The 17,411-nt window shown below is 49.4% G+C and overlaps 7 protein-coding genes and 1 long non-coding RNA gene across 10 annotated transcripts in view; 3 read left to right on the top strand and 5 right to left on the bottom strand.

Moving 5' to 3' along the window:
- Positions 1-17,411, top strand: part of LOC119843287 (zinc finger protein 850-like) — a 1,467,609-nt gene that overhangs the window by 55,267 nt on the left and 1,394,931 nt on the right. The gene's annotated exons all lie outside the window — the stretch shown is intronic.
- LOC119843274 (zinc finger protein 850-like) overlaps positions 1-17,411 on the bottom strand; it is a 1,382,451-nt gene that overhangs the window by 267,903 nt on the left and 1,097,137 nt on the right. The gene's annotated exons all lie outside the window — the stretch shown is intronic.
- LOC119843356 (zinc finger protein RFP-like) overlaps positions 1-17,411 on the top strand; it is a 1,128,717-nt gene that overhangs the window by 31,365 nt on the left and 1,079,941 nt on the right. The window lies entirely within an intron of this gene.
- LOC119842642 (zinc finger protein 239-like) overlaps positions 1-17,411 on the bottom strand; it is a 1,225,455-nt gene that overhangs the window by 734,265 nt on the left and 473,779 nt on the right. The window lies entirely within an intron of this gene.
- Positions 1-17,411, bottom strand: part of LOC119843367 (zinc finger protein 664-like) — a 1,158,238-nt gene that overhangs the window by 815,914 nt on the left and 324,913 nt on the right. The gene's annotated exons all lie outside the window — the stretch shown is intronic.
- LOC119843338 (zinc finger protein 850-like) overlaps positions 1-17,411 on the bottom strand; it is a 621,437-nt gene that overhangs the window by 279,113 nt on the left and 324,913 nt on the right. The gene's annotated exons all lie outside the window — the stretch shown is intronic.
- LOC119843306 (butyrophilin subfamily 1 member A1-like) overlaps positions 1,237-17,411 on the bottom strand; it is a 66,425-nt gene continuing 50,250 nt past the window's right edge. The window contains exon 16 of the mRNA XM_043496769.1: positions 1,237-1,468. Within this exon, the coding sequence (XP_043352704.1) occupies positions 1,272-1,468 (197 nt within the window). The 3' untranslated portion in view covers positions 1,237-1,271. The remainder of the gene's footprint in view (positions 1,469-17,411) is intronic.
- On the top strand, positions 2,029-17,043 carry LOC122456640. Its single transcript, XR_006275622.1, has 3 exons — positions 2,029-3,749; positions 15,260-15,264; positions 17,032-17,043. It is a non-coding gene; the product is annotated as an uncharacterized LOC122456640 (long non-coding RNA).

The raw sequence follows: 17,411 nt of genomic DNA, 5'->3' as shown, positions 1-17,411 counted from the left end.
GAGCACAGCTGAGCAATTCCTCATTGACATGGGTGTGCACAGGACAGAGACAGAGCACAGGCTGGAGAGTGACACATCCCAATACACCCCAAATTCTCCTCCTAGAAGCGCGATATTCCCTGTGGAGGCTGGGAGGACACAACCAAGTCAGGCAGCAAATCCCACGGTTCTGCCCCCGACAACTGCAGCTGGGACAGTAAAGTGGAACAAACAAGAAGAATTGTTTGTAATGTTTTATTTACAGTCATTACTAAAGGTGGTAAGTAAATGGAGCTGAGAAGGAGCCTTAATAAATATACAGCATGGCAAGCAGATACCCAGCTACTGAGAACAGTTTTCTTAATGGCACTAAAATAGCACCAATGCCCAGGAATTAATATAGGGAATTAATGAGTTACAGTCTCACTTTCAGTAACGTCATAAATCTCTCTGTTCCCTTTCTTTTCATACTCTCCTTTTCTATTCATTTTTCTAACCCTCCCTTCTGATCCCTGTTTATTTTCCTGTGTTTCACCCACTCTCCTCCCCTCCCTGTACAGATCAGCCCCGACGGCCGCTCCATTCCACCCCCTCCACCCCCAATTTTATCGCTTCCCCTCTTGCTGCCCCCAGGCTGGTTCCCCGTCAGGGATAGTTTCCTGTCACTCTTCTCATTTATATTTTCTGCCATTTCTCTTGGACTCTCCCTTTATTCTTGTTTTCTTTTCATTCACGTTTTCCTTCTTGCTTCTTCTAATTCCCTCTGGTTAAACCCGCCCTGTCCCTTCCTCCCCGAGTGCTGCCAACCTCAGGTGTTTTTTTGAGACTGACCCCATGATGATTTTTTTTAAGGTTATATAATGTTTTTTCTATCAATCTGCACCCTTCCCCATCCCCCTCCCCCCCCACCCCCCATGTGTGTGACTATTACAGTGAGTGATGCTCGAAAGGCTGATTTCCGGTTCCTCCCTCTGCTGTGGGTCTCAGGGACACAGTCTGAGCCAGGATCCCCCCCGTACCCAGAGCCAGGGCCGGATTCTCTCCCCAGAGATGGAGCCCGGCAGGAAAGTGAAGATCGGGGCCTCGGCACCAGCCTCGATAAATGTCACCTGCCCCCGGTAACAGTCCAGACAAACCCGGATCCTGCTGGGGACCGGCTCAAGGGCAGGGGGGTCGCAGGAGAAGTGAGAGCCCGGAACTGATCCCTCCACCACCCAGATTCCCCCCTTAGGGCTGAGGCGGATCCATCCCTTCCTCCCCACAGACTCTCTGGCCACCCCCACAGCCCAGCATCACCCATCCCCCACCTCCACCTCCCAGCAATGTCTCCCGGAGGTGAATTCCTCACAGCCCAGCACACAGGGCACAGTGTCAAATCTCTCAGGGGTGTCGGGCAGTCGCTGCCGCGTGTCTCCCCGTCTCACACTTTTCCCAGCCTCAGACAGGACGAGGTCAGGATGAGCCGTGTCTGGATCCAGAGTCACATTCGCTGGGGAGAGAGAATCGGAGCGTTAGGGGCAGAGCTCGGCCCTGGGGGAGGCTGGGGCCATTTCTCACACCCCCCAGCAGCCCTGTTCTGGCTGGGACGGGCCTGGATCGCAGGGAGCTGCCTCTGCCCTGGGCACCTGAGACTGAGCAGGGATGTCACTGCAGCTCCTCAGTCTCTGTAAGGAGACCCACTTCATTAATTTCCCATTTGCTTGCGTAAGCTTCAGCTCCCAGCTACCCCTGTTGATTCTGCTCCATTCCCAGCAGGAGAGACACACCAAGAAAGGTTTTAGTGGGGAGGGAGCAGAGGAAGCTGGTACAGTTTGGAAGCCCAGAGGAAATCTCCCTCCTCTAATGCAGTCTCCACTCCCAGGGCTGGGAACAGAGAGGAAGGTGCAGCTTTGGGGAAGAGCCACTTAACACCAGAGAGTAGGAGGTGGCATTGGGTGGGGTAGCCCCATCCCCAGCCCAGAGAGAAGGGAGCAGCTGCCAGCATCACAGGAAAATCATCTCCCCAATCCAGGAAGCAGGGAGCAGCTCCAATGGGAGAGCCCAGCCCAGCCCTGCCCAGAGGAAAGGCAGGATGTTAGAGAAGAGCAATGGGGAGACCCCCTGCACTGGGGTAAAGCAAAGGGATGTGTCAGTCCTCAGGGCATTGAGCTCTGTTCGGGTGCTGCTCAGGGACAGTGTTTCTGTTCACTAGCATGGGCATGAACTCAGCGCTAAGGTTGGTGTCAGGATTATTTGTGTGATGTCAGCTTGGGATCTCCCCAGGTGTTCCGGCACCTTGGCAGAAGTTGGGGAGGGGGGTACAGGGTCACACCACCTGTGGCCCTGCCCTCTCCCTGGCCCTGCCCCACCCTTCATCTTCCTGCCGAGGCCCTGCCCCTGGCCAGGCTGGGAGCCTTGGCCACTATGGAGAGCCCCTGACCCTCCACCTTCCCATGTCCACTCTCCGGCGGGCACCACCCAGGGCAGGTGGAGGGTCCAGGGGGAAGAGGAGCAGGCGTGGGGCCACTGAGAGGGACAAGCACCAGGAAGAAGCTGCACTACACAGGGCGGAGTTGATCAGCTGCCCCTCCATGAAGCACAGCCAATGCTGCGATGCTCCACGCCTGCCCAAGGCTTGTAGTTTGGGGGGCCAACATGGTCCCTTGCCCCCAAACAATGCCCATGTTAAAAAGAGGGTGAGCTTGGCCCCCTGGCCCCCTATGTTCCAGTGCCCCTGGATCTCCTCACTGTTAATAGGTTATTTTTAGGGCTGTGTGTGCCACAGCAACTGGTGATTTGGTTGGTAACTTTCGTTACAATCTCATGAAGATGTTTTCACTGGAATTTTCTCATAATTTAAAGACAATCTCCAACTGCAAACTCACCCTGTCAGTGTGCTCCTAGGGATTCCCCAATTTGTGTCTCCAGTGCAGAAGGCAGAGTGTCTGGCGGGGGAAAGGAGAAAAGAGACGAGATTTCAGACTTTCATATTTATAACAGCGTCCGCACTCTGTACGCATAGAACTGTGTTTTCCTCATGACAGAGAAACCCAGAGACACACTCAGGCATTTAATATAAACTAACTGAAACCTTCTATTTCCTCTCTCACTCAGATATCTCCCAGCAATGGAACCAACGTCCTTTCAGCCTCACAACCATCCCAGGACACACAATCTGTAAGAGAGATTTACCTTTCCCCTCATCATCCCCTCCCACCCTTCAAACTCCAGTTGGTTTGTCTCATTCACTCACTGCTTTTTGTCGTACCCTAGACTCACATCATACAAAGACTTTGTCATAAAAGTAACTTTACCCACTTTGGTTCCTTTGGCCAGGGGTCGGCAGCATTGTGTTGTGCGACAGACACTTGACAAAATTACCAAAGTTAGTGATGGACATTGGCGGGGGGTTATGCCATTCAGTCATCGTTCAACTCGTAAAATAAAGCACAATTTTCCACACTGAAAAAAACATAACCTAGCTAGTTAATAAATAATAGACAATAATAATAGTAATAAATTCAATTCACGAGTGTTTTTGAATGTCCCTCACTGCCGCAGTCAATATTTTTTTGTGGGTTGGGGCCTTTGAAATAAATATTTATCCTAAAACCATATTTCAGTGCACTGTTGTCACTGATTTTCTATTTTTCTTGTTTAAATAGTATGTCTGATGGGAGGATGAGTGTGTGTGTGTGTGTGTCCCACCTGTACACCGCTTACCCCATGTCTCTCCCGTTTGTGTCCCTTACATGGGAGATCCCCCATCATGTCACAGGATGTGGGAAGCAGTGGATCTCTCTCAATGGAGCAGGGTTTCCCATCACCTACTGTGACCAGGGCACCCCTCTTTGGGCAGGGGTTATCCCAGGGACGATGGGAACCTTCTCCGTGTCCTGACAAGGACAAAGGGACAAGCTCTGGCTGTGGGCGGAGGTCTGTTGTCAGGGGCCAGGGTGGAACAAATTCTTCGGGGCGGGGGAGGGACTCACTCTGGTGGCTCCCAGAAGTGGCTTCCCATTTTCCCTCATCCCTGCTGCTCCTGGGAAGTTAGGCTGAGGGGGTCTGTGCAGCTGGGGGAGGGGTAACCATGAGGGGCTGGAGCCAGGCGGAAGGGGGCTGTGCAGTGGAGAGAAACACTGAGGGGCTGGAGCCAGGCTGAAGGGGGCTGTGCATCCAGCCACAGAGAAGTTAGCAAAGTCCAGTACTTCCTGTGAGGAGACAAGGGTGAAAGTGGCATGTGCATAATCAATGGTAGTAAACTAATCAGAGAAGAGAACAATAATATGAAAACAACTTCAACAAAAAAAGCCCTGCCAATGATGTGTTCATGCATGTGTAGTGTATGACCTATATAAGGTACTTTATTTTCATATCACTCAAAGGTGATTGGAAAAGAACTAGTAAGAATGCAATTTGGATGTGTATAATATTCCAGACATTGTAAGGGGTAATTAGAGCTTCCTAGGAGAAATTCCCCATGACCCACCTATGCCCCAGGAGAAGGGAAATGACCAGCACTTCTTTCTATATGCGATGGGTAACAGCAAATATCCCAATGGCTGGTGATGAGGCACAAGTCGGGGAGGGCTCTGAGTTAGAGAGAAATCTTTCCCAGGTGTCTGGCTTTTGGGTGGGGCACGTGCACCCACTGGCGGTGGGGAAAGTCGGCACCTATGGCCCCAGAACCTTTAAATCGCCGCTGGAGCCCCAGGCGGCGCGGCCTGGGTAGTGCTGAAGGGCTCTCTGGGGTAGGCTAGCCCCAGCCCCGCCCCTTCTCCCTGAGGCCCTGCCCCTTCCGGAGGCCCAGAGCTGCCCCCCCGGCCCGCCTTGCCCAGAGGCCTGGCAACTCTGTCAGCAGCCCTGGTGTCAGGCAACTTGTGATGCCATTAACCTGGAATTAAAATCCAAAGTGATGACCCATTAGACCGAACAGCAACTCTGTATCTTGTACCACCAGACAGCTTCCTGGATGGCAACCACCGTGTGAGCTCTGTGAGCCCAGGACAGACGAGAAACCAGACAAATTGAAGTTGGATCCTCTTCGCATAGAACAATTTCAGAGCCTCTTCCCTCCTGCCCCCTGTGCAGCCTCTAAACTCAGCTGTTTCTATGGGGGCAGGCCCCCAGCCCCTGAGCATCCCCAACCTCCCAGCCACCCGCTGAGCGGGCAGCACACGGCTCCAGCCTCCCCAGCCCTGGAGCACAGGGATGGCGCGCGGCCCCAGCCTCCCCAGCCTGAAGCCCAGGCTGCCCCAGGAGACTGAGGGTCCAGGAGCCATGGCGGAAGCAGGGGCAGTGCCTGGGGGCGCAGTGTGGGCAGGGTTACGCCTGGCAGGTTGGGAAGGCATTGCCTTCCCCTGCCTCTGATACCCGTTGCCCAGGCTGTCAGGGGTGTGGTGAGCGCAGCTCGTGCCTTCCATGCCTGGCCTGGCAGCAGCACAGACACATCTTGCTTCAGTCCTGTGTGTGAGGAAAGTGCCTCCCATGGAGCTTTAGTGCCTCAGGGCTTGGCTACACTTGCAGATGTAGAGCGCTGGGAGTTAAACCAGCCCTCAGGGAGCGCAGTAAGGAAGGCGCTGCCATGTGTCCACACTGACAGCTACAAGCGCACTGGCGTGGCCACATTAGCAGCTCTTACAACGCCACAGAGAGCCGTGCATTGTGGGAGATATGGGGCGGGGGGGCTGGAATGGAGTGTGACAGGGAGTGTGTTGTGTGTATGTGGCGGGAGAGAGAGTGGGTTTTGGGGGGGCTGAGAGCGTGTCAGCTGGCTGTCTTGTAAGTTCAGACAGCAGGAGACACCCCCACACACACACCCCGCCTCTCTCTCTCACACAGGCACAGCATGCAGCATTCCACACTAACGGCTGCTTTGTCTCTGAGCAGAGAAGCAGCCGGTTGTCAGACACAGAGCTTTGAAAGGGGACCTTCGCATTCCTGCAGCCCAGTGAGTTCAAAACAATGACAAGAGCGGCCACTTGACTTAAAGGGATTATGGGACCTTTCCAGAGGCCGATTGTAGATGCTGGGGCGTTTCAGACGGGGCGCAGCAAGCGTTATGCTTCTTGTGGAGGTGGATGACCAGGAGCGCTCCACCTGCAGAGTCCAGGTGCCCTACGTGCCTTGCCAGTGTGGATGGGTCGTGAGTTAGGGTGCCTGTGGCGGCTTAAGGTGCTCTAACTTGCAAGTGTAGCCAGGCCCCATGTCTCCCTAATGACAGGCTTTGTGCCTGCCATCAGTGGCCAAGGCTCCCTGTACCTGCCCAGAGGAAGGAGACTGCAGGAGGTGGGGAGATTTAGGTGGTTCCAGAGATCAGGGAGAAAATCTGGGAAATTAGGAGATTCTGTGGCTCTGAGAGACTGAGTCTGAAAAAGAAAGAATTTCCCGGATCCACAGTATTTCCTACCTTGTATTTCTGGGCAGCCTCCTCCATGAGAAGCACTGTGTGAGATCTGTGCTCTGAGGATCTCTCAAAACCACACACACGGCTTCCCAGTCCTCATCACAGAACAGATCCAGGGCTTTGCCGTGTCTCTCACACAGATTCTCTTTTCCTGCTTGGAAATCCATTTGTTTGATTTTTTCCACTATATTTTCTAGCTGATAGTTTTTTCGGAGAGCCCCTTTCTGGATTTGGGCTCTGCAACTGGGTCAGCACAAGGGGTCAGAGTCCAGCTCTGCCCATGTCTCCCAGTGCTGAGTGATGCAGACCTGGCAGAAGTTGTGCCCGCACTGTATGGTGACTGGGTCCATCAGATGTTCCAGGCAGATGGAACATTTGGTTTCCTCTTGGATTTCCCGTACAGGAGTCCCTGAGGCCATGGCTGCTGGGATCTCTAGGCTTCTGTTCTCTCTGCTTCTGCTCTGGATTATAAATTGTTTTGTTGTTAGTGGAAATATATAAATAAATAAATAAATAAAATGTTAGTTTTTATTCCATCCCATTTGTTTCATGAAAGACATTCTTTTGAGTTTGATTCATTAAAAAAATAGAATTGTAAAAATGAAACAAAAATCATTTTGTTCAAAAATAGTGATGAAAAATAATTTCCCTGGGTTAACCATGCCCAAAGATTGGCTCATGAAAATGAGGCTTTTCACACGGCAGAGAACAATCTGTCTCACAATATGTTACATTGCCTCTTTCGCAGGCATGTCATCAAAGCTTCCCTAAACACAGGACCAGAAATCACCCCTGCTATCTTCTCTTCCATAGCTCCGTGGCCACAAAAAAATACAGGGCAACGTGAACTTGCCCACGGGATAACAATGTTACCCTGGATACACACAATCAGTTGGTACAAAAGTCCCTGTTTAAGATGCTTAAGTTTCAGTTTCAGAAGCACTTCAATGCAGAAAATTCTTAATGAATCCTATCGGTGCCTAAACTCACTCAGAGCAGTGGTGCCAGATCCGGGAGGGTCCAGGGGGCCCATGGTCTCTGCACGTTTTAATATGGGCATAGTAGCCTTGGGAAGGCAGGAAGCAGCAGAGGCAGGGGCTGCGATTCACAGTGGAGGAGCTGATCATGCCCTGCCCACTGTTCCTCCTCTTCCCCGAGGTCCTGTCCCGTCCCCTGGCCAGGCTGAAAGCCAGAGCCGGGCTGTGGTAAAAGCTGCCCAGGGAGCCTGGGCTGCTGTGAGGAGCCCCATGTCCTCCACCCACCCAGCGGCTCTGCCGAAGTGGGGCCATGAGAGGTGGAGTGTGGGGAGGAGCCATGCCTGGCCATGTGAAGAAATTCAGCCTCCCCGAGCCTACCCTACCCACCCCCAATGGGTGGGGCCCAGTCTGGTAGCATCCTCTGAGTATGCCTAAAGGATCAGGCCTTGTAGGCAAGTTCACACAAAACACCTGTGGGCAGGAGGGAGTTAAGAAGAGAGGGAGAAAGGAGGAGCTCACTCATAACTTTTATCCCAGGACTTAGGGCACTCCCCTGAGATGTGGGACCCCTCTGCTTCATGTCCCCCCAACTTCAAAGTGCTGCCTACGCAGTTGTTTTAGAGCACTAATGCAAGCTCCAGTTTGTTGTCCCAGGCTGGGAGGCTCAGCGCCATGGACTGTGTAGACGAACCCCAGGGGCCTCTCTCTCCTCATTCTTTTTATTAATTATTATTATTATTTATTTTTAATAGCAGTTTACGCGCCTAATTTGGGCTTTGAGGATTATAGTGATTGTCTCAGTGCCTAACTGTTATACATGGTGCCCCAGACCAGCACCTCCTCCTCCACCCCAAACCCCTCATAGAATCATAGGACTGGAAGGGATCTTGAGAGGTCATCAAGTCCAGTCCCCTGCACTCATAGCAGGACGAAGTATTATCTAGACCAGTGGTTCTCTACCAGGGGTCCAGGGCCCCCTAGGGGGCCTCAAACAGGTTTCAGGGGGGCCTCCATACAGGGCCAGCATTAGACTCACTGGGGCCCAGGGCAGAAAACTGAAGCCCCACCGCATGGGGCAATGTAGCTTCATAAGGGTCCCTGTGACATGGGGCCCCAGGCAATTGCCCTACTTTCTACCCACTAACACTGACTCTAGCTTTTATACGCAGAAAACCAGTTATTGTGGCACAAGTGAGCCATGGAGTTTTTATAGCATGTCGTGGGGGGGCTCAGAAAGAAAAAGGTTGAGAACTTCTGATCTAGACCATCCCTGACAGGTGTTTGTCTAACCTGCTCTTAAAAATCTCCAGTGAAGGAGATCCCACCACCTTGCTAGGCAATTCATTCTAGTGCCTAAGCACCCTGACATTAAAAAGTTTTTCCTAATGTTCAAGCTAAACCTCCCTTGCTGCAATTTAAGCCCATTGCTTCTTGTCCTATCCTCAGAGGTTAATGAGAACAATTTACCTCCCTCCTTTTAACAACCTTTTAGGTACCTGAAAACTGTTATCATGTCCCCTCTCGGTCTTCTCTTTTTCAGACTAAACAATCTTCCCTCATCGGTCATGTTTTCTAGACCTTTAATCATTTTTGTTGCTCTTCTCTGGACTTTTTCCAGTTTGTCCTCATCTTTCCTGAAATGTGGCACCCAGAACTGGACACAATACTCCAATTGAGGCCAAATAAGTATGGAGTAGAGCAGAAGAATTACTTCTCATGATGTTTGCTTTTTTTGCAACTGTGTTACACTGCTGACCCATAGTTAGCTTGTGGTTCACTGACCCCCAGATCCCTTTCCACAGTACTCCTTCCTAAGCCATCATTTCCAGCCCCAGAGCCTGCAACTCCACGCACCCTGCACTCCAAGACCCTCAGCCCCAGCATGGACGCCCCTCCTACATCCCAAACCTCTCAGCTCTGGCCCTACCCCAAAGTCCTCCTGCCCCAGCCTGGAGCCCCCTTCTGCACTCTGAATCACTTCTTTCTGGCCCCACCCTGGAGCCTGCACCCACAGCCAGAGCCCTTACCCCCTCCTGCACCCCAACATCCTGAGCCAGCCCAGTGAAAATGAGCAAGTGAGTGAGGGTGGGGGAGAGCAAGAAATGAGGGGGGAGGAGAAATGGAGTGGTTGGGGGTGGGGCCTCGGAGAAGGGGTGGGTGGGGGTGGGGCCACAGGGCAGGGGCAGGGAAGGGGGTGGGGCAAGGGTGTTCAGTTTTCTGTGGTTAGAACATGGGCAGCCCTAGGTGGGTGGTCTGGACGACTCCTGCCCCCTCCCATTGCCGAGCTTGAAGCTCCCCCGGCCAAGCTGCTCCTGGGAGCCTCCTGTCTGCTGTGCAGAGCAGGGGACAGGGGTTGATGTTGGGGGTGTCCCCATCCCCCTGCCTGTGTCCCCAGCCTTTCCTGACCTGGGAGGGGAGGCGTCTGTGCTGCTGCCTCAGGTCAGGAATGGGAGCTGCTGGACGCTGCTGCTGGACTGAACAAGCCTTCAGCGTAGTGAGTGTGTGTTCAAAGAGACAGCATGCTGTCTCCCCCGCTGTCCCTCATACTCGGTCTCTCTCTCCTCCCCCAACACACACACTTGTATTGTTTGTGGTGTTATTTCTTCGGACTTCCGGTCGAAACTTGCAATGCACATGTATTCTCTGTAATTTTATTCTTTCAAAGTTGGTTAGGGATCACAGAGCAGTTATTTCAGTGTTCTGACTGGTCTGTGCATTTCATAATTTTATTTTTCTCTTACACTTAAATTTAATTCTTTGAGGAGTGAGTTCTAAAATACCTAACCTGTCCTGGCTGGAGTAATTCTCATTATTACTTTTATTATCATACTGTGCTTTGTCATTCATTATTTAACATGATACAATCACAGAATAGTATCCTTCTAGAATGTAAATTTAGCTTGTACTCCCCTTAGCAATGCCAGTTTTTTAAAAAATTAGCTAAACACAACTTTCGACACTGTGCAGATGAAGGTCACTTATTTTCAAGTTGTATTTTTAGTTAGATCTGTAAACTAACTTAAAATTTGTTCAAAAATAAATGCCATTCCAAGTCTGATGTCAACAGCAATGATGGAGTCAAATGCTAGTGAGCCATGTATATGATTGTGATCGATAAACATAAATGCCAAATAATTAGAAAAATTAATTCCCATTCTTCATAAAAAAGAGTAAAACCCCTGAATTCCGTCTGTTAAAACTAAGTAAATACGTTTTAGTGAAAAACAATTGACTAAACTAGAATAGATCATGGCAGTAACAGAGTATGTCTGTTAGAAAAAGTAAGCAGATTTTAAGCAGATTGTATTTATCTCTACTAAAGACAGAAACACAAATTTGATACTTTGTACACTAATACCATGTTAAAGCTCAAGAACTGATACCTCAAAGTTTGGGATTGGGAATAGCATGCTGTATTAATTCTTGATTGTTTTAAATTTACATAGAAACTTAAACTGTGGCTTTAATTGGAGTTTCTATATTTTTTTAATCTTTCTTTGTATAGGAATTAGATACAGTGCTTCTGTCTGCTAATTTCTAAATTACGTGCAAAAAATCCTAGAGTTTTCAAGTGCCTGAGCAGCCCCTAGAATCACGGATAAAGTTGCCTCTTGCCCCCGAAAAACTAAAATGGAGCCCCTGGTCAACCAGGAATGGCCAGAGGGCTGCGGAAGGGCCGTGGGCTCTGGCAAAATGCAAACCACTATCAGGGCTGCCAAACCAGTGCCTCGTTTCTTCTGGGGCTGAGCTCTGGCACCTCTTTCAATACAAATTAAGCCCTGAGGGAAGCAGTGGGGCCCGGAGGTGATGAAGGGGGGAGCCCAGGGAAACTGTATGGACCAGGGGTGTTGGAGGAGGCACCAAAATAGAAGTTCACCCAGGGCGCCATTTGCCCTAAGGCCAGTCCTGACAATGTCCAACTGCTTTTGTGCATCCAGGCCCTTGTGTTTAATGAATTGAGCACTCAACAGTTGTTGCAGAGCAGGTAACACAGATACACAAAACCCATACCAAGTTAAATTCCATGTAGACATGCCCACCTTGTGTAAATACATTGACGATTCTGGCCCCAGTTCAGAAATTAACTCCATCCCTATTCAACAACACACTTCAACAAGTGCTTGACTACAGGCACATCCTTAATTCCCACTGATTTTAAAATGAGTAAAGGATGCACTTTTCTGTTTTATTCCGGATACAATTGGGGGTTTTCCCCTTGAAAATATTAGAGCAAGAGAATTCAGTGCACCTTCCTCCACCCCAAGAAAAAGCAAGAAAATTAGTGACAAGAGGCAGGAAACAATACTGATGGCGGTTGGGTTTGCAGCTGTATGTTTCTTTAGGAATTCTAAAGACAGGAAGTTATTGTCTTACAAATCTTCCTTTGCCTCCACTGAGTGCAGGATCTGGCCCAGTGTTCTTCAACAAAGCACAATAACAATATAAACGAATTGCTAAGTCAAAGTGGAGTAAAAATGGAGTTACAGCACTAGGAAAGTGATCTGAAATGTATTTTGAATGTATATCATTTTGTATGTACATGTGATGTAGTATCTCCATAAAAAGTAAAACAAATTCTCATAGGATTACCAAATCTTTGTATTATTAACAATCTGTGCAAAAAAAAAAAATCAATGGCTTTTGGGGATGATATAAATAGAGTCCATTAGTTCAATGTCTTTTGAGCAGTCAAAGTTCACTTACCTGATTTGAGAAGTTTTATTATCTTTAGGGTGTGACCTGGCCTTCCAAACTCCTCATCCAGTTATGGATCGTTTGTATCCTAAAGACCATTCCATTGTATCAATTTGCACAGCTACATCTAGCTGTAAAATAGCTGCAGAGTTTTATTGTCACCTTTCCTTACAGGCTTTTTAAGAAATCCTCTCTCTTCCAAACTGGTAAATGTGTTTTTCTCTTTCAGCTGAGCACTGCTGAATTTGAAACTGCAAGTACTAGAGGAAATGCAAGGTTGTCATCATTTCCACTGCTCTGATGTGGGCAGATTAGTCTCCTCTTGAAGGAACAACCGTATACCTGCTAAAATAGAAGTGTCAGACCAGCAGATGAAAATATCCAGGTGCCCCAAATTACCTGAATACAGTAATGATTTTGAAGAGACTCTTGTTCTTGTTTTTTTGTGAACTATAGTAAATGTCAGAAGTAATAATAATTACTTTTACATCGTCTCATCAAAATATAAAATTCTCCTGTGGATAATTAGGAATAGTAGTAATAATACCTTTGCATTGCTAACCTGCAGTTTAGAGTGAATGTCATTTTTTAAATGACAGTATCATCCTGTGGATAATTAGGAACGGGATGAGCCATGTCTGGATCCAGAGTCACATTCACAAGGGTGGAGAGAGAGAGAATCAGAGCATGAGGGCCCGAGCTCAGCCCTGGGGGAGGCTGGGGCCATTTCTCACACTCCCCAGCAGCCCTGTTCTAGCTGGGACAGTCCTGGAACCCAGGGAGCAGGGGTGAAAGGAAGGGGGAACGGGCCGGTACGGCATAGTGGTAAAAGGTAGCTGCCAGGACTGGCCCATACTGCTGACTTTAAAGCGCTGTTAAAGCACTGCCACACAGCCCTTTAACGTCGCTGCCCCTTTTGCGCCCCCACCGGGTCCCTACCAGCAGGGTTGCCAATGGGAGGACACAAAAGGGCAGCGATGTTAAAAAGCTGCCGCAGCAATGCTTTAATATCGCTGCCCCTTTTGCCCCTGGCTGCTGACGTGCCCCAGGGCCACGATTTAAAAGGGCCCGGGGCTCCAGCTGCCACTGCCGCTACCCCAGCTGTACTGGCCAGAGCCCCGGACCCTTTAAATCACTGCTGGAGCCACGGGCAGCGTGGGACAGGGAGCACAGATGGACTGGCTGGGGGATGCTGACCCCCAGCCCCACCCACTTCCACCCAAGGCCTCGCCCCTTTCAGGGGGGGCCAGAACGGCCCCGTACTGGTAAAATCTGCATTTTATTTTCACCCCTGCCAGGGAGCTCCTGGGCACCTCAGTGATTCCTCAGTTTCATTCCTAGAAACTGATCAGTAGAGAGAAATGGAGGAAAGAGACTGAATCTAAAGGCAAGGGAGTTGAGAGGAGGCCAGAAACAGATTTAACCCACCTGGGAATCCTCCTCCCCACAGTTGGTCCTCCCTGCTTTGTCCTGGATGAAGTGGGGAAGATGTGGCATTGGCAGGGCTAAGCGGCCGGGGGGGGGGGGGCATTTGGCTTGGGCCTCAAACTCAAAGGAAGGGTCAAATTTAGACAATTGTTAATTTTTTGGAATTTGATAAATTTTGCAACTTGCCCAAATGCAATCCTTTCTTCAAATTAGTAGTTTTGAAATTCCACATAACATTCCACGAGATGCTGATCATCATGCTTTCCTGACTCATCCGCTGACAAAATCTTTTTATTATGGCTAGGGGCCTCAAAAGCTGGAAGTGGCTCAGATCCTCTGAGAGGGCCTTGGCATTGGGGAGGAGCCACTCCAGACCAAAGACTAAGAAGGAGGAGGTGGCATTGTGTGAGGTAGCCCCTCCCCAGGCCAGAGAGAGGAGAGGCAGTGGCTGCATGGGAGGGAAAGCTATTCCCCAACTCAGGAAGAAAATCAATCCCAAAAATCCTCCCCTCCCTCCCCCCTATGCACACACATAATTGAAAAAAAAAATCACAATTGGGTCAAAAAAGATAAATGATTGACTTAAAATCAATATTTTAAAAAATACATTTTGAGTTCCTATTTTTTGCCATTTGGTTTCTGAGCCCTGAGTGTGCACTCAGGTCATAATCTTAAACTTTCTCCTGCAGTCATAAAAGCTAGACATTTAGTTTTACTTTAAATGAAATCTGAGATTCTCACATAAATGCACAACTAGAGCATTAGGGCTTTCAGAAAATTACCGAATACTGTGAGACTTAAAATTAGAAAAATCACAATTATGATAGTTGACAACACTGCAGCTGGTCAAAAATGTTTAAACAAAATGATTTTTTCAATAGAAAATGGCTTTTAGACATTTTTTTTACAAAACTGATTTTTCCTATTTTAATGTTTCTAATTTTTCAATAAAATGATGCTAAATGAAAAAAAAAACATTTCCAATTGATTCAAAATGAGAAACCCTAATCAGATGGAATAAAAAACATTTTATTTGCCCCTCCCTTGTCCTGTCTCAAAGGAGAAAAGGGAGCAAAAATGAAAACTGAAAAAAAGAAAAACTAAAATTAATTTTTTGTTCAATAATACGATTGAAATTTGAAAAATAAGCAAACTGCTTTAAACAAAACAAAAACATAATTTCCCAACAATACTACCATTTGTAAATAGCTGTATTCTGATAGGTTTCTTCATGATATTGCCCCTTGAATGGCTTTTCACATAGGAGGAGATAATCTGTTACACAATGTATAAATTTCCTGTTTTTAGTATGGCCTGAAGTCCCTACTCAGTGACACTCTTGAACACAGGATCAACTTTAGGCACATGCTAACTTCCCACTGAGTTCAGAAGGAGAAAAAGAGGCAATTTTCTGTTTCGATTGATTCTGAGCATAATTTTATTTGTTACAAGAACAAAAGGATTCACTCCTCCAGCCCTGCAGCCAAGAGGCAGAAAACTGCAATGACAGCACAGGTAGAAATCTAGACTGATGACTGCTGGGTTTGATGCAGGAAATTTCCAGTATTCAAAATGGAGGAAGTTAGAAATCTCCCCCAGGAACAGTCTTGGGCCCACTGTTCTTGAATAAAATTCAGCAAAAGCAAGAAATGACTAATTCAACAAGCTGTAAAAGTCTCATGTTCCTTTGCTGTGAAAACAACCCACAATGTATTTGACAGTAAATCACTTTGAATGTAGATTTCAGAGTAGCAGCCCTGTTAGCCTGTATTCGCCAAAAGAATACAAAAAGCAGGAGCAGTGGTGGCTGCAGATGGGAGGAGAGCAGCAGGGGGAGGGGGGACACCCTGCACCAGAGGTTTCCCCCCATAGAACGGTGCCCCTAGGTGGTCGCCCATCCACCCACCCCTAAGTCTGGCCCTGACATCAGAGACAACATTTATCAAGAGACACTGGGCACAAGAGAGTCACAGGAACAGCCCTGCAATGCACAAAGCTGAGTGAGGGGGCTAGACTCCCTATACCAGGGTGTCCAACCTGCAGCTCCTTGCATAGGCCCTGACTCCAGGGCTGGAGCTACAGACGCCAGCTTTCCAATGTGGTGGGGGGGCTAACTGCTGAACCCCATATTCTGCCCCAGGCCCTGCTCCCACTCCACCCCTTTCCCCAAGGCCCCTGCCCCTTCCCCCCCTCAAGCCTCCAGTGCACATGAAACAGCTGACTGTGGCAGGCAGGAGGCATGGGGAGGAGGGGGAGGCACTGATTGGTGGGGCTGGCGGCAGGCGGGAGGTACTGGGGGCTGGAGGCAGGGAGCTGATGGGGGCTACTGCCATATTACTGTGGCTCTTTGGCAATGTACATTGGTAAATTCTGGCTCCTTCTCAGGCTCAGGTTGGCCACCCCTGCCCTATACAATTCCCCTCTGCTCAGCATCTCCCATCAACTGGCTTAGGCAGCTCCCTGCCTAGCACGCTGGCTTTTGTGTCACTCATTCTAAGACACTTACATCACCTCATAATTCAGGCTTTGTGGCTCAGTGTCGTTCCAGTGATTTTCTAGGCAGCTGCAATTAGACCCGGTGACATTCAGCATTGGAATACCTGAGTCCCTTTATGGATCCAGCTCTTTGTCTCCAACTGAGAAGGAGAGAGCAAAGTCCCCCAGCACGCAGCAGCCTCATGAGGCCAGGGGCTCTGCCTGCTTTTCCTGGGCCTAGATGGCCCCCAGGACCCCTAAGGGAAGGGTGACCTAGTGACGGGTACTGCAGTTAGGTTGGTTATTTATGCGATGTGATTTGAATGCTCTTGTGCTTTATATGGTTAAGAGAAAGATCAATAGTGTGTTGGACATGTGCAAAGAGTCTCTCTGTGTGTGAAGGGGCCTGTCTACACTGGCAATTCTCATTGCAGTAACTTGCTGGCTCAGGAGTGTGAAAAATCACCCTCCCTCCCCCGAGCGCAGCAAGTTTGAGCGCTCTAAAGCACCAGTGTAGACAGGCTCTGAGCATTGACCTGGTTTAACAGGAGTGCTGGGAGATATCTCTCCCCAGTGCTCGCAGGTGACCACACAGGCAGTGCTTTGCTGTCTAGTGTAGACAGAGCCAAATGCTTCTCAACTACTGCACACCTCCGGAGGGAATTCTGCTGAAACCAGCAGGCTCTCACCTTGGTGTGGAGTTCTGGGACATGGTGTGTTTAAGCACGCGGGAGTCTGGAGGGTCAGCTCTGCACCAGGGGTTTAGGCAGTGGGTTTCACATCTCAGATAAGGGAGAGTCCCCAAAGAATGTGCCCAGGGACCCCAAGACTGGAGCAATGGATGGGCTCTGTTCCGGTCCCAGAGTCTTGAATTATCTGGGGATCCTGGGGCTCAGATGCTTGGGTTCCCCTGACTGCAGTCCGGTGGCACCTCACCCGCTCTGGGATACAGACACACACACACACCAGTAAACAGAAACCTTCTCAGTGCCCAGCATCCAAACCCCCTTAACTCTGACCAGGTGGGTTCTGGAGACATGAATGGAGAGGTCTCCCTCTCAGGGCTGCCACATCCCTTTGCCTTGGGCTGAGGGGGGCTCTTTCCTGGATGCTTCTTCCTGTTCCTGGATAAGAATCTCTCCCTCCAGGGCTGCCACCTCCTGCTCCCTTTGCCTTGGGATGGGAAGGTTTCTATTAATGGTTCTTCCTGGGCTGGAGAGAGGTTGTCTCCTGTTCCACGTCTTCCACCATTCTCTGTGGCCAGGATAGAGCAGCTGGTGGCTTTAACCAGAGACACCTGTGGCCAGGAGCTGCCCCGACTCTGCTGCTAGGAATGCGGCAGCCCCGGCAAGGGGAGCAGGGAGATGCAGCAGGGGAGGAGGGAGAAAAGCAGCAAGATCGACCGAAGAACCCAAGGGGACTGTCTGGGACTCCATGTTCAGTTTGTTCTAGTGCTTGAGAGGTTCACATTT

The sequence above is a fragment of the Dermochelys coriacea genome, chromosome 14 (genome assembly GCF_009764565.3).
Source record: "Dermochelys coriacea isolate rDerCor1 chromosome 14, rDerCor1.pri.v4, whole genome shotgun sequence".
In the NCBI taxonomy this organism is placed as follows: Eukaryota; Metazoa; Chordata; order Testudines; family Dermochelyidae; genus Dermochelys; species Dermochelys coriacea.
Note: the sequence above shows the minus strand (reverse complement) of the source record. Positions and strands in the feature narration are given on the sequence as shown.